The sequence below is a fragment of the Bos indicus x Bos taurus genome, chromosome 29, assembly GCF_003369695.1.
Source record: "Bos indicus x Bos taurus breed Angus x Brahman F1 hybrid chromosome 29, Bos_hybrid_MaternalHap_v2.0, whole genome shotgun sequence".
NCBI lineage: Eukaryota > Metazoa > Chordata > Mammalia > Artiodactyla > Bovidae > Bos > Bos indicus x Bos taurus.
The window spans coordinates 1883575-1904318 of record NC_040104.1 but is presented as its reverse complement, the minus strand read 5'-3'; the positions used below and the strand labels follow the sequence as shown (position 1 = coordinate 1904318).

Sequence of the window (20744 nt, the reverse complement as noted above, 5' to 3'; positions counted from 1 at the left end):
CCTGATGGCAGAGGGTGCCGGCCACAGCTTCCGGCGCAGACTCTTCTCCTGCACTCTCACATCCGATTCTACGAACTCTGACCGTGACACACCCCTTCTCTTCTCTTCTTCTTCGGTTTTCGCCATGCTGCACGGCCCCTGCCGTGGAAGCGTCAAGCGTACACCGCTCGACTGCCAGGAAAGTCCCTGATACGAGCTTGTTCCCTCTTCTTCCCACCACTGCTGGTGCCTTCCTTAAAGTTTATTTTGTAAGATGAGAAGAACAGACTGGGAGAGGAACACACCTCCCAAGAGGCCCTGGACGGTTACCAAACCCAGAACCGCAGAACCGCGAGACTTCTGCCCACGAGCTTCCGGCACAAGGCTGCTCGTCTGTCCCTGGGGAGCTGCTTGTTCTGGGAGGTGTACTACGGCCTGTGTGTGACTGCGGGCAGCGGGCGTTGTTCACTTTGTCCCCGTTTGGCTGCACCTCACAGACGCTGCTCCTCACTGGGGAAGAAGCAGACTCTGCCGGTTTCGGTGGGGCGGGGCCGCACCCGCTTGGTGGAAGCTCCACGGGCCGTGTCTCCTTCTCCTTTGGCAGCTACGGCGGGGCCCCCAAGCTGGGCTGGGCCAGTCCGGTGTCCCGCCCAGGACTCTGGGGCTTGAGCCGAGGATGCCAGTCGTCAGGTGGTCAGATGGCGGACACGGGGGCGGCAGCAGGCAGGATTTCTCAGACGCACCCCCGGGACTGTACACGCAGCATCACTACACGAGTGATTTCTCCTTACAACAGGGAAGTCACCCGGGTGGCCCTCACCTAGTCACCTGGGCCTGCAGATAGTCCTGCTTGGAGGGTCAGAGGGGAGCAGGAGCCCTCCTGCCTGCGATGTGAGGATGGGGGGCCGTGTGAGGAGGGGAAGTGGTCTCCGGAGCCGAGCAGCCCGTGGACAGCCGACACGGGTGGGGCCTCAGTCCTGACGCTGCGCAGAACTGAACTGCCTCCAGTCTGCTTGAGCCTGCAGTGGGTCCTCCCTTCTCCCCAGAGCCTGGGAGTGGGGGGCCAGGGAGCCCTGCCAAACCCACCCTCTATTCCCTCTGCCCGCACTCTCACCCCCCAGCCTCTCCCCAGAGTCTGCAGTTGACCCCTGCTCCCCCAACCCCCGTCTGCTTCAATGGAGGTGCTGGTCTGGTCAAGCCTCCTCTTCCCTGACCCCCACCACGTGGAGGGAAACAGCTCCTCCCCTCCCACGAGGGTCACATGCGAGTCGAGACCGTAGCTTCTCCGCTCCCGTGGGTAGGCGGGTGGGTGTCCTGGAGCAGCAGAAGCTGACCCGAGCGTCTGCTTGGACTCAGACGGCCCCCAGGAGCATCTGCTTTGGACGGGCGCGGAGACGGGGATCCCTCCCGGATGCATCTGTAGACTCTGGGCTCCTGGGGAGGGTGGTTGCGGGCCCTGAGGGGCAGAGGGACAGTGAGGACGCGAGGGGCCGGGATCTGGGCCCGGAGGGCGGGCAGGTGGCCAGAGCAGAGGGGCTGGGTCAGCGGTGGAGGAGCCTGCGGCATGGATGGAGGCAGGGGGCTGTCCTGGGGGCCCCAGAGACGCCGCTGTGAGACCGGGTGTCTGCGGGGGCGGGGAGGGGGCGGAGCCTGCCTGGCGGAGTGCTTGCTGCCCCCCAAGGGCCTGCTCTAGGGTGTCGGCCTGGGCCCTCGGTCCAGGGGCCCCACAGCTGGGCAGAGGCGGGATCTTGGGAGCGGGAAGGGGTGGTGCTGTCTGCCCCCTGCCCGCACCTGCAGGCCCTTAGGACCCTTCTGGGGAGGTGGCGGTGGGGGCGGGGGGTGGGTGGGCCTACCGTTGGCTCACGGGGTATCTGCCCAAGCGGATGGTGAACCAGATGAAGGAGCTAAGCAGCATTGCGTACACCTGGTGGGCGGGGGGACAGAGCACATGTCCCAGCAGCTCTGGGGGCTCACCGCCCCCCGGGGAAGGGGGTCAAGGAGGTCCTGTCACCCCCAGGCCTGCTCCTCCCTGCTCCCTGTGCAGGGCGAGCCCTGCGGGTCCCCAGGACCCTGGGGGTAGGGGCCGCGGGGGTGGTGAGAGCTACCGTGAAGGCGAGGCCCAGGCCGATCAGGGTGGAGACGATGTTCCTGTGCACCCTCAGGAAGCTCTGGATCCCCCGCAGGCAGTCCTGGGCAGAGGGCAGCGTGTGGGCCCGGACCACCCCTCCCGACCCGGGCACGGCACCTCCGCAGGGGCGGGGGGCCCTAGCGGACACTGGGACCCAGGCTAGGGGTGCCACCCGTCCCAGGACAACTGCCCCGAGCTCCAGACAGGTACTGAAAACAGGCAAAGACAAGCAGGATGGAACCTGTCTCTGTGGGGACGAGGGGCTCCAGAGGCCCAGCGGAGCCTGCCTCTGGGTGTTAGGCCATGTGTCTGCCCCTCCAGGGCAGGCTGAGTCCCAGGTACCCCACTGAGGGTGAGGAGAGGGCACTGGCTAACAGGGAGGGGCGTTCCTGCCGCGTCTGAACCTCCCCGGCCTCCCCAGGCCGTGGCGCCCACAAAGGCACCCTGTCTGCAGGGAAGAGGGAGGGGACCCCCCCCACTCTGAACCACTCAGAGGTGGCGTTCGGCTCCGGGGAAGGACTTGGCGTTTGCGGGCAGGCAGGGGTGGAGGCCGGCTTGGTGTTTGTCTATCCATCTGCCCCTGAATCCCTTTGACAGGCTCTCATCCCCGCCCCTGCAGCTGCACTTCCTCTTGGAATGCGACTGGGGTCCACCCTCCCACCCCCTCCCCCAGGGGTCTCTCCCCACAAGGCTTTCGCAGTTTCCCATGTCGCCTGCCTCAGAAGGTGCAGGAAGCCGGCCTTCACCCCCACTTTGCAGGCGAGGACCTGGGGCCTCCCACCCCCCATCCCTCCACTGCCCTCACCTCCCCCCCAGCGCCAGGGCCCAGGGCACTGTGCTGGCTCCGTCAGGGCTGGGCTTCCAGCCATTTGCATCCTCCTGTCTGTTTCTTGGAGGGTGGCCAGGAGCCTCTTGCCAGAGATGGGGTGAGTTTGTTCCTGACTGGTGGGGGAGGGGAGCCAGGGGGCGGGGGTGAGGGGAGGCCACTGTCCCTGCCTCCGACGCCCTCGTGGCCAGATTCAGGCCCAGGCTGACCTTCCAGGAAATGTCCTTCCCGCTTCGGGGTCCCCGGCACAGGCAGAGCTGCCCACCGCGCTCTGCGGGCGCTCCGCACAGCTCAGCCCCTGGGTCTCCTACCTTCCCCTGCCCTTCTAGACGGTTCTGACGGGAGGGTCTCAGTCCCTCAAGCTGGGAGCTGTACGAAGGAGTGAGCACCTGGGCCCAGCCGGGTCAAGTGAACCCAGCCCAGGCCAGCCGCCTCCCTGGGAGGGTCTGGGGGGCCAGTGGGTGGGTGTGCGCTGCTCTGGGGCTGAGAGCCCAGGGATGGTGGCGAGCCCTCCCCTCACCTGTCTGGCAGCCTCCTCCCCCTGACACAGGTCGGCTTCCAAGCCCCCCAGGAGCCCAAGGGGCGAGCTCTTGCCACAACACCGGAACTGCAGGAGCGGAAAAGGGAGGCGGTCTGCTCTGAGAACCCCAGGGGCAGAGGGGAAACTGAGGCATGACGTCCTCCCCCCGCCCTTCCCCCAGCCAGCACGGGGGCGCAGGGCCAGGAGGCTGGCTCTGTAGGGGACACCCAGCTCCCAGCAGCCCAGCCTGCGGGCACCGAGACCGGCTGTGCCACCTCCAGCTGGAAGCTCACGTGTGCACACGGGCTCTCACACTCCACTCTGACCCCACGGACTCAGAAGCCAGGCCTCCCAGGGCGGAGGAAGACAGGCGCGCTCTGCCCTGCGCCTTGCCCCGCCGTGGCAATCGGTGACCCAGGACCCTCAGCTCCGCACCTGGCCAGCTGGCTCTGGGGGACTGCTCCCCTGTGCCCCTTTTCTGGATGGCAGGCTGCTCAGAGCTGCGCTGGAGGAGACCTCCCCCACGTGCTCACCGTGTCCTGGATGGCCACCAGCTCCTGCCGCCCACTTCCGGATGCGCTCCTCAGCGCCCGCTCGTAGGCCCGGTCATAGGCATCCAGCACGGCGTCCTCCATCTGCACACAGGGCAGCGGGAAGGTCGTGCTGGTGAAGCTCACGTCCCTGACGGACCCCCTGACGACCCTCAGGTGCTGAGCGGCGCTCAACCGGCCTCCTCCTCTTGCTTCCTTGGGACCGGGCCCCCCAGGAGCAGGGCCTGCGTCCCCCGGGTGCTGGTCACAGGGGTTCCCGTGCTCCAGCTGTGGGGACTTCCCCCCAAGAATGGTTGTTGATGCCACTCATGCCCTGGGGTCCCGCAGGGTAAACCAGCTCTTGTCTTACGGTGGGAGGAGGGCCTGGCCTGTGTCCACCTGCTTCTGTTGATCTGGAAATGGACAGTGGGGAGGGAGAGCGAAGGGTGGGCCTGGGGGAGACAGCCAGGAGCCGCCTCGTGCCGGAGTTCAGCTCACAGGGATGGTCCAGGTCGTCCCCCAGAACCATCTGGTACATTCCAGAAGGCCCAGGCAGCTGGGGTGCAGGCAAGGCCTAAAAGCCCAGGGCTGGCCATGGGCACCCAGGGCTGATGAGGCCCCTTGAGGCCGACAGAGAAGAGCAGCAAAAGGGCCTGGCCAGCTGTGCCGTCACCCTGTGCCCCTTCCCCAGGCCTCCTTCCATCTGCCCAGCTAAACGTCCCCTCCTGCGCCTTCTGAAGTGCCCTCCCCTTGCCAAGTTACTTCGCCAGAGGCAGACTGGAATCTTGCCTCCTCCAGGGAGTCTTTGGTGATTGTGCTGGAGTCACTGGTCTGGCACAGGCAAGGCCTCTGAGCTCCCCTGCCCTCCTTCCCCGCCTCAGAGACCCTGAGCCCAGCCTCCCTTCCCTTCCTGCCCCTGAGTCGTGTGCCCGCTGGGATAGGTGGGCGGGTGCTCGGGGGTACCCTGCTCTGGCCACTCACCCCGCCCTCCGGAAAGGACCCGGCTTCCCCACTCCCAGCCTGGAGGACTTGGGGGCCGGCGGGCGGGGGGGGGGGGGCTCTTGCCCAGTGCTGCCCAAAGCCCTGGTGCCCCTGTAGGGACAGGCGGATCTGCACCCCCAACATCGCGCTCCGAGCTCATTGCTCTCTTGGTGAGACCCAGATCTCCGAGCCTCGCAGATGCTCCGGCCGCTCTGTTCACTACCCGAGGGGGAGGTGGGCAGCGTCCTGGGCGGGGGGCCAGGCGCCAGGCTGGCCACCCCTGCAGGAGGCCTGGCGAGGGGGCCCTCTCCTGGGGGTGGAGACCGGCTGGGCTGTCCTAGTCTCTGTGGGAGGAGGTCTCGGGGGGGCCTGTGGGGGGAGCAGAGCCAGCCTGGGGTCAGGGGTACAGGAGGCCGTGACAGGGGCCAGCCCCCCCTACCCCTCACTAGGGCCCAGGGAGACCCTGGCCCCTCTGAGTGCTACCAGGAACACTGGCTGGAGGGGCACGCCCACCGGGGCTGAGCTGTGGGTTCTTCCCCCTCCTAGCTCCCCACCCGCTCCCGACCCCAGAAAGGGGGGCCATGGGCTCCTCTTTCCAAGTGGGGGCCATGAGCTCCTCCTCCAGGTGAAGAGGTGGATCCGACAAAGCCACACCCCTGCCGGAGACCCCTGGCCTGGATGTGGGGCTCGTCTGACTCTCCTGAGGCCCGGTGCCTGGGTGGGTGGTGCTCCACAGACGGACCCCATCCCCGGGCTCAGGGGTCCTGTGTGTCTTTAGGAGAGAAATTCATGGGGGGCTGGGAGGTCTCAGAGGCCCTTGGATCCCAAGATTTGGGTGCTCCCTGCAGGGCGCCCTAATCTTTAAGCCCGATATCCCAGGGCTCTGGGGGACACCCCTCAGGACAGGGCTTCTGGGCTGCTGAATACAAACCAAGGGCCTGGGGCGTCCCTGCCAGGCCAGCTCCCCACGAGGACCCCTCCCAATCTTACCACTGACCACCCTCCCATAGTCTGCTAACCTGCCTGGCGGGGGATGCCTGGGGGGCGGGGGCAGTAGGAGCTGCAGGTGGTGTGGAGCAGCCCCCGGTGGCCCAGGGCCGGCTCTGGCGGCTACTGGACCGTGGGGGCGGGGAGTGGCCCCGAGGGGCGGGGCCCAGCCCTGGAGCTGGGGGACGCGCAGCCTTTCCCCAGCTCACGCACCGCGCACTCAATCCGTGCCTGAATTATTAAGCGGGGCCTGGCAATTCATCGCCCGCAGGCCTGTCTGGGGACTGGGCAGAGCGGCTCTCAGGCGCCCTCAAGCTCTGTATTCACAGCACGACTGCCTAGTCCTGCTGAATGCCTGCCAAGCTTCAGGGCACCTACCAGGGCCTGAGGCTGGGAGGGGGGCCAGGGGCCGGGAGAGGGGGGCAGGGAGTGGTCAGGGCCTGCGGGATGGCTTCGGGACCACTGGAAGTCAAGGCCATCCTCAGGTAGACAGGCCATCTGGACCCCATGTTTCAGGATCTCTCAGGGGGTGCCAGGGGAGAAATGGGGGTGAACAGACCCCTTAGAGCAAACAGCGCGGCCCTTTGAGGGTCTCTGCTCCGGCCTCCAGGAGGACCCCATGGAAAGAGGGATCTGCTGGCCCAGGTTGGCCTCGATGCCAAGGGCCCCCAGGTGCCCGGGGTCGGGGGCACAGGACAGGTGGCTCCTCGGCCCCTGCCACCTGGGGCCCGCACCCTCGTGAGAGCGAGTGACGGAGGTCAGACCCGGGCTCAGCGGCTGCAAGTGGGTTCTGCTTGTCCCTTCACCTGTGCTGATTCATTCCCGCACACGGGGAGGTCTTCATACTCCTTTACAGACGAGGACACGGAGGCCCAGGAAGGTGGGCCGATCGCCCAAGAGCGCAGGACGCAGGGCTGACCCCACCCAGGCCCCCCTGCGCCCACTCAGGTGTGGGAGGAAGCCCCAGCCCCCACTGGGGCCTGCCAGGGCCCTGAACCCTGGACCCCAAAGGCCAGCTGCAGCACAGACCAGACCAGAATGATTTCTGTCGGGGGTGGCAGGGGCTGTGCAGGGAGGAAGCCCAGCTGGGTCCTGTCTGCTTCCACCCCTTCCCCTTCCCAGAGCGGGAGCCCCAGAAGGGTTTCGGCCTGTGGGCCCCGCCCCTGCAGAACCGCCAGCCCTGATCTGGGAGCTGTAAACACACAGGGTCAGAGTCAAGACAGGGGGCTGCAGCTGCCCCGGGGGAGCTGCCCGGCCGGGCACCCTGGCAGCTGTCTTGGCAGGGACCACCCGTGTGGTGACCCTGACCTCGCCTGGCCCGGCAGCTCCTGGGTGGGGGGCCAGCAGCCTGGCTCGGTGCTCCCTGGTCTCCGAGAGCCGAGGCTGCCTTTCCAGGCCCCGACCCCCCAAGAACCAGAAGGAATGCTCTTTTCCCCTCTGGTCAGGGGTGGGTGACCCCAGATGATTCCAGAATAGTGGTGAACGGTTTGGGGTGATCTTTGGGCAGCTACGGGAAAAGAGGCGTTGACTCAGGTCTAAGAGCCCTGACAGTGGCCCCTCTTGCTCCGGCTCTGCCAGGGTGACCTGGTCCCCTCCCCACCCCCATGGGCCTGAGCCCCTCCATCTGCAGACCAAGAGGATGGCACCGCCCTGCAAGGTCTGGGGATGCCCCCTCAACTCCAAGAAGTTCAGCGGTGGCGGGGCGGGGACAGGGGAACCAGGCCGGTGCTGTGGATAAGGCAGGGCAGGCCAGAGTGGGTAAAGAGAGAGGGTGAAAGTGTGAGTCGCTCAGTCGCGTCCGACTCTTGTGACCCCATGGACTGCAGCCCACCAGGCTCCACTGTGCATGGAATTGTGCAGGCAAGAATCCTGGAGTGGGTTGCCATTTCCTTCTCCAGGGGATCTTCCCAAGCTAGGGCTCGAACACGGCTCTCCCGCACTGCAGGCAGACTTACCCGCTGTCACCAGGGAAGCCCTCTGGGCTTTAGCGTGGGTAACCACACGCCTGAAAACGCACAGCACAAACTTGGTCTCCTGACCCAGCTGTCCTGCATGCTTCATGAACACCTTGGGGCGCCCGTGCAACCAGGGGCCAGGGCCGCTGGGATCCCTGATACACGGTCAAACACGCCGCTGGTCACCTACCTGCCTGGAAACCCAGGATCCTCCAGGGCTTCCCTAGTGGCTCAGTCGATAAAGAATCTGTCTGCAATGTGGGAGACCTGGGTTCAATCCCTGGGTCAGGAAGACCCCCCACCTGGAGAAGGAAATGGCAACCCACTCCAGTATTCCTGCTTGGAAAATCCTGTGGCCAGAGAAGGCCGGCTTGTTACAGTCGCAAGAGTCAGACACGACTTAGAGACTAAACCGCTCCCCTCACCAGTGTCCTCCAGCAGGACTCGCCGTGGTCTCCCCGGGCTTGTCCTTATGGAGTGCAGGGGAATCTTAAGCCCAAAGAGAGGAGAAAGGCGCGCTCGGGGTCTCGGAAAGTCTGTCTGGACAGGGCCTGTGGGGCTGGGCTCCCCAGGGTCTGCTCTGGGGTCTGGCCTGGTCTGGGCTCCCTCAGGCGAAGCCTGGGCCTGGGTTCTCCTGCCTGGCTTGTGTCCGCTCCTGGGGGCTGGGGGGAGGCCTCTACAGAGAAGCCCCTTTGGGAGGGGCACCCAGGGGCTGCCCTTCAGACTCACAGCTCGGCTGGGAGCGAAGCTGAGCCTGTCAGGGCCACAGGCACAGGGCACGGGGGGTGCTGGCCAGCCCTGCTCTGCCCTTGGGATCGGCCACATGGACCAGCGGCGCCCCCTCCTCAACAGACTGCGGACCCTCCTGGCCCCGCCAGGCCTTGGCCTCTGCAAACAGAAGCCCATCTGGGGCTGCGTCCCCCGTCTCTCTGAACCTCTTGGGCACCCATTTCCTCTGTCTGGCCACAGAAGTTCTGACCTTGACCCCGAGCCCTGGTCTGGGAGGACTCAGCTTCACTCATGGACTTGACCAGTCCCGTTTCCCAGGCAGGCTTTCAGCTGTGTCTCAGGGCCTGGAGTTCAGGCAGAATTTCTGGAAGGCCAGGCGGTCCCCGCCCCCCGTCACTTGGGAGCGGTCCCTCCCGAGCTATGGTCCTGCCCTCCTCCCTGGGGTGGCACCCACCCTAGACCCGGGCCCGCAGGCCTCAAGCCCCATTGTCCAGGGGCTGGCGTCCCGCGTGACTGCGTTATCTCAGAACTGGGGCCTCCCTCCCTGCCAGCCTCGAGCCGCCCCGGGGTCCCTCAGAACCAGCAGCACCCAGAGATGGAGGGGTGGGTGGACGGAGGAAGGAGAGGAGAACGGAGCACCCCCCCCCCGCCCCCGCAAAGGGACCCACGCCCACCATCGCCACGGTCACCACCAAAGTGAACATCCCTGGGAACAGCCCCCGGTGACAATGGAAGGAGCAGGTCACCAGGCAGCCCGCCTGCAGGCAGGTCAGGGCTGCCCTGAAGGACCGCTGGACACCCTGTCCCCTGTCCCGCAGCCCCTGCTGCTAACGGGCCTCTCTCCTGGCCAGGCCCGGCCCCCGTCAGGGTGCAGTCCTCGAAGGTGCGTTTTTCTGGAGCCGACCCCTCCAGTCAACCCTGCAGGCCTGGGAGGCTCCCTTCCACCAACCCCCCAGGTGCCATCTTCCGGGCCCCGGGGGGGCCTGCCCCCTTCCTGCCCCAGGAGCTGCCGCTCTCAGCCTAGCAGAGGGCCGGCCCGCAGGCAAAGAGTGTCCCCAGCATGGTCCCCACACCCGCCTGCCTCCCCCGGGGGCCACAGGAGAGAGGGAGCAGGGCCTCCCCTGCGTGGCGGGGCCGCGCTTACCTGAGTGGGGCTGTGGGCCCTCCAGAAGGCCGCCTGTACGAGGGCGCAGAACACCAGGGCAAAGCTCAGGAAGGCCTGGGAGGGGCAGGGGAGGAGGCACCCTGAGTCCAGGCCCCGCTGCGGCCTGGCGGCTCCCCCTGCCACAGGCAGACCTGGGGCGGCGGGCACGCTGGCTCCCAGGCCTCGCTAGGCCCTTCTCAGGAGGCCCCCACGGCTGGCTTTGGCTTCCCAGGACCCCAGGGAGGCGGCGGTCAGGCCCCCGGATGAGGCAGCCCTCTGTGCCTGCGGCCAGGAAAGGCACCAACCCCAGAAGGGCCGGGCAAACCTTCCCTGAGCCTGAGAGTCAGATTCAGAACAAGTGCCCCCTTTCAAGTGGCCTGGCCTGGAGGGGCGGCTTGGGGATGTTGGCTGCACTTGGAAGTGCTGTGCTTAGTCACTCAGTCGTGTCCGACTCTGTGACCCCATGGACTGGCGCCCGCCAGGCTCCTCTGTCCGTGGGAGTCTCCAGCCAAGAATACTGGAGTGGGTTGCCATGCCCTCCTCCAGGGGATCTTCCTGACCCAGGGATCAAACCCGGGTCTCCTGCATTGCAGGTAGACTCTTTACTGACTGAGCCATCAGGGAATCGCTTGGATAGGAAGGGCCTTTTCCAGAAGCGACAGCTGGTTTTGCTTGGTTTTCTGAAACAGGCCTCCCAGAGGTTCAGGAGCTGGGGTTCTAGCCAAGAGCATGGCCCAGTGGCCACCCTGAGATGGGGTGACTCCCAGCGGAGGTGCTCTTCTTCCCACCGGTGTGCTCCCCAGGACCCAGCGGGCCTGTCCACCTCCTGCCCATGCCTGGGCCTCGGGCTTTGGTGGACCCTTTCTCTCATGGGGGTTCTGAAGCTGACGAGTGTTTGTCCCCTCCCCCGAAAACACACAAATGTCCCCAAAGCTCTTTTGTGGGTCATTTCAGAGGCTCACCCCAGGCTGCCCCTGGGACGTCCCCCACTGTAGTCTGACTGGTCACTTCGTGCTGGGGATGCTCCCATTCAGGCTGAGCCTCCTCCGGGAGCTCTGGACAGTCAGTCCGCCTGCTGACCACCTGGCCCAGGGGTCTGGAGTCCGGTATCGCTCCTTCCCGGGAGCGGGACTGTCTGCTGCCTGGGGCCGGTGTGGCCAGGCTCTCCCAACCCAGGGTCTTACTGGGGTGACACCAGAGAGTCCACGGCCAGCACAGGGTCCGTGGCCAGCATGGAGGGACACGCAGGTGCAGACAGACACGCTGACAGTGCCCGGGCTGGACGGGGCGAAGAAGACTGTTCTGTTCCACACTTGGTGGAGGGGCTGCAACCAGGAGATGGGGGGCCAGCCCACCGGCTCCCAGACTCCATGCAGGGGCAGGGACCTCCAGCTCCGCTCAGGGGTAGGAGGCCCACCAGCTTCCACCCCACGTTTTCTCCTGCCTTCCCAGGGGTCCACCAGGCCTCAGTCTCCAGATGGCTCTAGGATGCCTCTTCCTCCCCTCCCTCCTCCCCCTCCTCCTCTCTTTCCTCTCCCTCCTCCCCTTCCCCTCCTCCCTCCCCCTCCTCCCTTCCCTCTTCTCCCTCCTCCCCCTCCCTCTCTTCCTTCTCCCTCCTCCCCTTCCTCCTCACTTCCCTCTCCTCTTCTCCCTCCTCCCTTCCCTCTCTTCCCTCCTCCCCTCCTCCCTTCCCTCTCTTCCCTCCTCCCCTCCTCCCTTCCCTCTCTTCCCTCCTCCCTCCTCCCTTCCCTCTCTTCCCTCCTCCCCTCCTCCCTTCCCTCTCTTCCCTCCTCCCCTCCTCCCTTCCCTCTCTTCCCTCCTCCCCTCCTCCCTTCCCTCTCTTCCCTCCTCCCCTCCTCCCTTCCCTCTCTTCCCTCCTCCCCTCCCTCCTCCTCCCCTCCCTCCTCCTCCCTCTTCTATTCCTCCCGCTCCTCCTCCTCCCGCCCCCAGGCTGGCCAAGGGCCCCTTTCCCCATCTGGAAGCCATTGCCCAGCGCTGCCTCCCAGGCTGGAGGCCCGGAGCCAGCTCAAGGGACTAGCATTTTCCAGGAACTGTTCCATTCCCCAGGAGAGGGAGCATCACTCCGGCCCGCCCGCCCACCCGTTCGCCTTGCACGAAGGGTCCTGGGTGGCACACGGGCCGCCTGTGCGCTGAGGCACTGGGTGCGGTGGGCCCCATGCCTGCCGCCCTCTCTGCTGATTCTAAACAGCAACATAAATAAATCCAAATGGCCTCCTTGGCGCAGCGGCCAGCCCTGCTCTCAGCCGCGCATTTCCTGTGTGCGAGGCTGGTTTGGGAGGGGGCGGGGGCAGGAAGGGGGAGCAGCAGGAAGATGCGGGGCAGGACGGGAAAGATCGCCCTCTCCTAGCCCTCCCGGGGGCTCGCACGCTCCTGACACACACAGAGGCCAGACACAACACCGCACCCCGGGGTGCACACATGGGCCCTGCTCACCGGGCGGGCGCGGGATGGGGTCCCCCGGCCCCCTGCTCCCCCTCACCCCTCCGGGGGCAGTGCTGGGGGCCCACGGGAGGCTGGGGTGCAGCAGGAGGCCAGTCGTGGGGCCCAAGCCGCGTCCCTGGCAGGGAAGCAGAACCGAGGCCCTGGTGCTCCCGGGTCCCTGCCCCAGAGCAGGGCGCAGAGCGCGGTGGTCGGGGGAGCTGGGAAGACCCTGGCCAACTGGAGCCTTCGGCAGAAGCAGCTTCAGGCCGCAGATTTGCGCCTAACACCATGGCGCCCCCTGGCGGCGGACGCGGCAGACTGTCGCCGCCGGGACCTCCGGGTCTGGCCCCGCTGCCGGCAGCCTTGACCTCCAGCAGTGAGCCCCTGTGGCAGCCCCAGGCCTTAGGGCTCCCCTCCGACGGGACAGTCCACTTGCCTGGTCGGATGCCCCTGGGGCCTCCCTTCCTCCCCTGCCCAACCGGACCATACAGGCCAAGTTGGTAGCACTGCCCACGCTCCTGTGGGGTCCTGGTTGCGACCCAGCTGCCAGATGGGCCTCTAGCACACCAGGCCCCGGGCCCGGCTCTGGGACGTGACTGCCCCGGCCTTGGTGTGTGGCTCAGTCGTGTCCGACTCTGCGACCCCATGGACTGCAGCCCACCAGGCTCCTCTGTCCATGGGATTTTGCAGGCAAAGATACTGGAGTGGGTTGCCATTTCCTCCTCCAGGGGATCTTCCCGACCCAGGGATCAAACCTGGGTCTCCTGCACTGCAGGCAGATTCTTTACCGACTGAGCTACCTGGCCTTGGAGGTGTCTGTAACCCAGGAGTCACTCAACACATTTGCTGACACCACTGGCCGAGACCCCTGCCAGCCGTGGGGACCCAGAAGGCTGCCAGGGAGCCCAGGGTTGTCAGCTTCAGAGTACACCTGGGGAAACAGCCCCCAGCAGGAGCTCCCGGGGGGGCCGCCTCATGAACTGCTCCCAGGGTAGGGGTGGGGTCTGCAGGCGCAGAGGGCTGGAAGCCAGAAAGTGGGCACCGCAGGGACCCTTGGAGGCCCAGGAAGGCTAGACTTGGTGTTTCGGGGAGCCTGAGAGGGACTGGGGGTGCAGCTGACACCACGGGGCACCAGCCAGGAGCTGAGGCCCTAGTTCAGGCAAGAGACGGCAGCTTGAGCCCACAGCGGACACCACAGTCCTTGGGGAGGCGGGGCTGGTAGGTGCAGCAGGACAGGCCACTTGGAGGAGCAGGTATGGGGGCAGCAAGGGCCCCTGCAAGGGGCGAGATCAGGGCAGGGGAGGGAGCCCCACCGCTGGCAGCTGCCACGGAGGGCATGCAGCTCGGGAGGAGCCCGGGGTCTAGGGGCCACGGCCAGTCCTGACCTATGGGCGAACCGATCGGGCCTGGCCTCGTCCTAAAGGGTGGAATTCATCCGAACTGTGTTCCCAGAGCTTCCTGTGTCACAGAACCAGACCGTCTCGGGCCTCGGACCAGCACCCAAGGCTGGGAGGGCCGATGCTGCCTTTCAAAGCCCCAGTGGATGATGGGGGTGAGGTAGAACGCCCGTCACACCACCCCTGGGGAAGGGTGCCCAGGTGCAGGGGTCCTGGCTGTCCTGGGTAAGAGTCCTGACTCTCCTGGGTGGAGGGGGTCCCAAATGTCCCAGGTGGAGGGGTCCTGACTCCCGGGTAGAGGGTTCCGACTGTCCCAGGTTGAGGGGTCCTGACTCCTCCGGGTGGAGGGGTCCTGACTCCCAGGTGGGGGGGTTCCAACTGTCCCAAGTTGAGGGGTCCCGACTCCTGGGTGGAGGGGTCCTGAATCCCAGGTAGGGGGTTCTGACTGTCCCGGGTGGAGGGGTCCTGGCTCCCAGGTGGGGGGTCCTGACTCCCGGGTGGAGGGGTCCTGACCCGGGTGGAGGGGTCCCGACTGTCCCTGGTTGAGGGGTCCTGACTCCTGGGTGGTTGAGGGGTCCTGACTCCTGGGTGGGGGGGTCCTGACTCCCGGATGGAGGGGTCCTGACTCCCAGGTGGAGGGGTCCTGACTCCCGGGTGGAGGGGTCCCAACTGTCCCTGGCTGAGGGGTACTGACTCCCAGGTGGGGGGTGCTGGGTGGGGGGTTCCGACTGTCCTGGGTGGGGGGCTCTTGATTCCCGGGTGGAGGGGTCCTGACTCCCAGGTGGGGAGGTCCTGACTCCCGGGTGGAGGGGTCCTGACCCGGGTGGAGGGGTCCCGACTGTCCCTGGTTGAGGGGTCCTGACTCCTGGGTGGAGGGGTCCTGACTCCCGGGTGGAGGGGTCCTGACTCCAGGTGGGGGGGCTCCGACTGTCCCTGGTGGAGGGGTCCTGACTCCCAGGTTGGGGGGGTCCTGATTCCCGGGTGGAAGGGTCCCGACTGTCCCTGGTTGAGGGGTCCTGACTCCTGGGTGGAGGGGTCCTGACTCCCGGGTGGGGAGGTCCTGACTCCCAGGTGGAGAGGTCCTGACTCCCGGATGGGGGGTCCTGGGTGGGGGGTTCCGACTGTCCTGGGTGGGGGGTTCCGACTGTCTTGGGTGGGGGGGTCCTGACTCCCAGGTTGAGGGGGGTCCTGACTCCTGGGTGCAGGTTTCCGACTGTTCTGGGCGGAGGGGTCCTGACTCCCAGGTGGGGGGTCCTGGGTGGGGGGTTCTGACTGTCCTGGGTTGGGGGGTATCCTGACTCCCAGGTGGGGGGTTCCTACTGTCCCAGGTGGAGGGGTCCTGACTCCGGGGTGGGGAATTCCAACTGTCCTGGGTGAGGGGGTCCTGACTCCCAGGTCGGGGGTTTGCAACTGTTCTGGGTGGAGGGGTCCTGACTCCTGGGTGGGGGGTCCTGACTCCCGGGTGAGGGGGTCTTGGCCGTCCCACACCCCTTGGGCTTTGCTTTCCTTAGGGACACAGGGGTGAGGTGGGCTCCCTCAGCCCCCAGCTTGGGGCACTCACCGCAGCCATGAGGCCCCCGGCCCCTCTCACAGTGGCTGCGGCGCTCAGCATGGCCCCCAGGGTCAGGAGTGCAGCCAGGGCAATTCCAGCGGAGAAGGCTGGGGGTAGAGAGAGGCGTCAGGGTGCCCAGGCAGGGGTCCTGGGTGCGCAAGAATGGACTCGGGGCTGCTGGGCTCCCGGGGGCCCTGAAGGGGCCTCGTCTCCTCAGCAGGGATGTGCCCCCACCTTCCTGCGCTGCCCCTCCCACCCGTCCCCTCTCCCCTCCCCTGGGGGCCGTCAGAAGCCCGTCCCTGCCCCCAGGCCCAGCTGACAGGCTGGTAATCTTATCAGTCCAGGCCCAGCCCCAGGCTTCCTGCTCCCGGGGCTCTGGGGTTTGGGGCTCGAGATAAACACGGGAGGCCTGGGGCTAGGACCATGGTAACCCCGCCAGCCTCGGCTTTCACCACATCTGCCCTCCTCAGCCTCTCGTGGTCTCTCCTGAGGCCAAGACCCCCAGGGGTGGGGTTGGGGGGATAGGATGCCATCTCTGTGAGCTGTTCAAGGCCTCATTGGGGGTGAGCACCCCTTCCTACCTCCCGACATACCCACGCTGCCCTAGAGGCCCAGGGAAGATCCAGGCAGACCTAGGCTCTGCGGGGGGAGCTGGGACCTCAGGGCAGCCCCTCCTGCCTCTGACCCCGCTGCCTGTCCCAGCCCAGCTTCTCTCAGCAGTCCTCACCCCAGCCCAGGGCTCCTCCCCAGCTGCCTTTGCTTCTGAAGCCCCTCCCCAGCAATGGCTGCCCACAGCATCACTCACCCCAGTGGTGCAAGGCCTCATAGGTGGTCCTGTCTGCGGACACGGGGCCGATGACAGTGAAGTGGGGCCCAAAGTAGCTGAGCGCGGCTGTGGCGGCCATGGCGGAGCCCAGGAGCTGCAGGCAGGCACGTACAGCTGGTAGGCGCGGGGCTGGGCACCGACCCCCACCAGCCGTCTCCAGCATCCTGGTCTCATGAGACAGGGTCAGCTGCAGGGCTGGGCACCGACTGCCCCACCTGTCTCCGCATCCTGGTCTCATGGGACAGGGTCAGCTTCAGGGCTTCCAGGTGTTCTGGGGGTGGCCTCAGGGGTGTCTTTGCTGCAGACAGCTACCCCCACACCGTCACACACAGACATCCCATCACAGACACCACACCACACACACACACCACCCATCACACACAGATACTCCATCACACACACAGACACCCTATCACACACAAAGATGCCCCATCACAGACACCCCGCTACACACACAGATACCCCATCACACACACAGATACCCCATCACACACAGATACCCCATCACACACAGATACCCCATCACACACACACATACCCCATCACACACAGATACCCCATCACAGACACCCCACTACATGCACAGACACCCCATCACACACAGATGCCCCATCACACACACAGACGCCACCACACACACCACACAGACTCACGCTCACACCCCCCTTGCCAGCACGACACTCACTATCCTGCGCCTCCAAGGGCCCAGAACCTCCGGTGGTTCCGTCTGAGGGTGGACACCCCCAGTCCTCTCAGCTCCCCCTCTCTGTGAGAGCACCTCCAAGGGCAGGAGGCCAGCCCCCAGCCCGCACCCCTGGGGGACCCCTCTCCGACCCCAGTTCCCCAGCCACCCAAGGCCCTCAGGCCTCCAGCAGGCCCCTTGCTGCCCAGCAGGAGGATGCACACTGCTCAGGGGGCACCTTTCGCCGCCGAGACTTTGCCCCCAGGACCCCAGGTGCACGCTCACGGGGGCGGGAAGGCAGGTGTGTGTGTTAGGGGGAGGACCCACAGTTCTGGAGACCCAGGAGCACGGCGCACCCCACCCCCGCCGCGTCCTGCCCAGCCTGCCTCTTACCAGAACAAAGAGGCTGGTGGCCAGCATCTGGCATTTGGCCACCCTGACTCGACTGCAAGGCTCCATGGAGGTCCGTCTGCTCTCCTCTGCTCTCCACTCCCCTCCCCACCCTCTCCTCTCCTCCCCTCCCCTCCCTCTGTGGTTTTGGTTTCCAGCTGGGCGGGGACCTCAGACCACAGTTCCCCACAAGGAGCTGGGTTAGGTTGGTCACCCATCTGCCTGTCAGCATACCCAGGAACTGAGCCTCTGGGTGCCCCAGAAAAAGGGCAGGGAGGAAGGGGAGCGGGGCAAGGCCAGCTTCCGCCCCCCTGCAGCCCCTCCCCTGGCCCAGGCCCCCAGGACACGAGCAGATAAACGAGGCCTCCCTGAGGGGTGCGCCCTGCTCCTGGCAGGGCCTTGGAGGACCCTGGGAGGAAGTGGGCGGGTGATAGAGGGCGCCTGGGTGGGGGTGAGCTTCCCATCCTGGGAGTGTGCAAGCAGAGGCTGGACCCCCGTGAGTCCTGCCTCGGGCTGCTGTCCTTGCAGGACTTTGGGAGAGAGGCTGTGTATAAACTTCTCTATCGAAACACTGTCTTACGAAACATCTTTCGAAATGTTCTGTGACATCAAAATTTTCCAAAAAGCCACTTGATTTTCGATGCTTCAGCGGCACAGATGAGTAATTTAGAGCGGAGTGTGCAGGGGGAGGGGGCTGGGCCCCTCTCTGCACCCACATTGAGGCTCTGTCGGAACACGAATCTGTGATTAAACCTCCTGATGTGACCCTGGGGCTGTGCTCGTGGGCGGCTGGACCCAGTGCAGCCGGGGGGGAGGCACGTGGTGAGCCCCCAGTCTGGGTCCCTTCTGGGCCAGCTGGGCCAGCGGGGTCCCCCGCTGCGGTCCTCCAGGGCTGCCTGGGCACAGCTCCCCTCTCGTGCTGAAATCACCCCTCTTCCACATCTCATCATGTGGGTCCTCAGGGCGCTCGGGGGCCTCAGCTGGGGAGGACAGGTGCCCAGACAGCTGTCACCGTGTCTGCGGTGAGACCTTGGCCTTCTAGAAGCCAGCAGAGTGCGGCCTGTGCTAGCCGGCAGCTCTGCCACCTCCTTCCTCTCCCTGTTCAGAGCAGGGGCAGCCAGGACCCCTCATCTACCCCTGTGCCCTCAGCTGCCCCTTGGCGCCAGGAATCCTGCCTCGTGTCCACAGGGGCAGGAGGGGGCCCCCAACATCCCAGCCTGTGCCTTGAGCTGGTGAAGCCAAGCTGCAGCCTGAGGGGCCAGCGGGAGTGGAAGTCCTGGATAGGGGTGGGAGTCGGGCCGTGGGCTGGGGCTGGCCGCCTGGACCCGCCCTCCTGCAGAGACGAGCCAGTCACCACCGTGCTGGCCTCACTTCTGGAACTGTCTGCCTCTGACTTGGAAGCAGATGTCCTGACCTTTTCCCAGAGGTCAGAGCTGGCTCCTTGATCTGGCCTGCCGAGTGCCGACCCTGCATGTTTCCCCACATCAGCCCCTCTGTGGGCAAGAACGAGGCTTCCTTGGGGACTGGGCTGCTGGGGACTGAGCGCGGCTCAGACCCCCTCAAGTCCAAGCCTCTGATTGAGGCCCCCTTGCCCTGGGCCCGCTGCCTGGGCAGGGAGCCTGGCCCACATGGGGAGCCGTCCACACCTGCCCCAGGAAGCCTGTTTCCACTCCCTCCGGCTCTGACAGCCAGTCAGAGACAGGAAATGACATCTGGAGGGGAAGTGCTGGCCTCGCCCAGCTCCCTGACCCTCAGCCCCTCGCCTGTCCCCTCTGGCACCCAGGGCGGCCACCCCTCCTGAGGGCAGGGCAGGCTCGTGGGAGCCAGCAGGGTGCAGAAAGCAGCAGCTTCTCTCGGAGGCGCTGGGCTGGGGGATAGACCCCCACCCTGCACGGACCCTGTGCCAAGGGTCCCGCCGTGAGCTGCCCAGGCCGCTCCTGTCTGTGTCCACGGGGGGTGTGTGTGCGCAGGTGTGCAAGTGTGTGCGCATGTCTGCTGGTGCATACGTGCGTCTGTGTAACGGTCTTTGCTGGCCAGTGACCTTCTTGTTTCTCCCTCTTCCTGCCCTCATCTAATAATTACTCGATTAATAGAAAGCTGTTTTGTCAGGGGAGCCGACTGACAGAGCTCCCCATGGCCATGGCTGGGATGCTTTGAGCAACAGAATAAATAACAGATTGATGACAACCCACGATGTTAAACAGACATCCGCAATACGTGCTGGCCCAGCGGAAGGATGAACACACCAGTGGGAGGGGAGGGAGACTGCCTGTGCAGGAGAATCCCAAGGAACGTGTGTGGATTCTCCCCTGTTGGTGGGGAGCACCTCCTTCCGGCCCCTCCTCGGGCTCCGGCAAGCGCCCCTCAGCCAGGCGATCGCGGGCTGTGTCCATGGGCCGCGACGGGCAGGCGCTTCACTCCTGCATCTTCCTGCCCAAATGCACAGCCCTGGTCTGACTGCAGCACAGACACCCGGCAAACCCCAGCAGAGGGGTGTCCTCCTGTACCCCTGACCCCCACACGGCCAAGGTCATCGAAACTGTCATGTCCCAGAGGAGCCCAAGGAGATGTGACGACCAATGGGTGTGGGTCCTGGGATGGGGCGCAGTACAGAAAAGAGCGAGCAGGCAAGGACTAGCGAAAGCTGAGTGTCGTGTGGGCTCTAGTCAGTAACAGCGGAGTCCTGGGAAGTGAACCGCTGTGACCGACACCCTGCACGCTGCTCAGATGCTGGTATTGGGAGGCGGTAGGCGTGGACGGGGGAGCCTGGTGGGCCGTCTGTGGGGTTGCACACAGTCGGACACGATTGGAGCGACTTAGCCGCAGCAGCAGCAGCAGGGGCGCGGTGGTATCGGTGAACTTACCTTTGCAGCTCCTTTGTGGATCTAGACTACCCTCAGATAGAGTTTATTTAAGAACGTGGTGTTAGCTGCCCCCCCGTCTCAGGGCACAGAGGGGACCAGGCTCTGGTTGGCTCTCCTTTGTGAGTCTAGACTACCCTCAGATAGAGTTTATTTAAGAACGTGGTGTTAGCTGCCCCCCCCCGTCTCAGGGCGCAGAGGGGACCAGGCTCCTTGGGGTTGGCTCTGCCGGTCCACTTACCGGGGCTTGAACTCTTGGCCCCAGGCCTGGCAGAGCCCCACTTCACTAACTGCTTGTCACCAAGATGTTCACGGACTCGGTGATGTCACTGTCCCCCTGTCCCCTTATCTACCTGCCCACCTGTCCCCCGCCCACGAGTCCCCCTGCCCACCTGTCCCCCTGCTGACCTGCCCACCTATCCCCCGTCCCCTTATCTACCTGCCCACCTGTGCCCCTGCTGACCTGTCCGCCTGCTCACCTGCCCATCTGTCCTCCCTCCTCCCCCCTCGCTCCCTTCTTCCCTCTCACACCCTCTCACGCAGTTGTGGCTTCAGTACTTGGCCCCTTGCTCCTGTCTTCTGTCTGCCGCCCGCCTCAGTTTACCAGGGCAATGGCCTCTGGGAATCCGAGTGGGGGTGTTAGCCATGAAGCAGGCCGCTCCTACCACGAGGCAACTTCCCTGGGCGAGGAGGTGGCAGCCTCTGCCCGGCTTCGTAACAGCTGCCCCGAGGGAGACATCCCTCCTCCTTCTCCATCAGAGGCGATGTTCGGCCTCACGGGCTGGTGCCACGGCGCCCCCACCCAGGAAGGAGCT

General features: G+C 65.7%; 1 protein-coding gene across 7 annotated transcripts; it reads right to left on the bottom strand.

The window, feature by feature from the left end:
- Window positions 1-226: 226 nt before the first annotated feature.
- On the bottom strand, window positions 227-20281 carry TSPAN32 (tetraspanin 32). Of its 7 annotated transcripts, XM_027532458.1 has the most exons (9): window positions 17072-20281; window positions 15976-16090; window positions 15180-15277; window positions 9780-9854; window positions 3987-4088; window positions 3454-3540; window positions 2085-2168; window positions 1833-1903; window positions 1139-1435 (listed from the first exon to the last, which is right to left on the bottom strand). In XM_027532458.1, the coding sequence occupies exons 1-9, from the start codon at window positions 17135-17137 to the stop codon at window positions 1237-1239; spliced, it is 897 nt and encodes a 298-aa protein (XP_027388259.1). In that variant the 5' UTR covers window positions 17138-20281; the 3' UTR covers window positions 1139-1236. The 7 variants fall into 7 exon arrangements, with proteins under 7 accessions (XP_027388260.1, XP_027388257.1, XP_027388261.1 ...); XM_027532459.1 differs by lacking the exon at window positions 3454-3540 and having other exon boundaries at window positions 227-1435; window positions 17072-20278; XM_027532462.1 differs by lacking the exons at window positions 2085-2168; window positions 3454-3540 and having other exon boundaries at window positions 17072-20278.
- Between the last annotated feature and the right edge of the window lie 463 nt (window positions 20282-20744).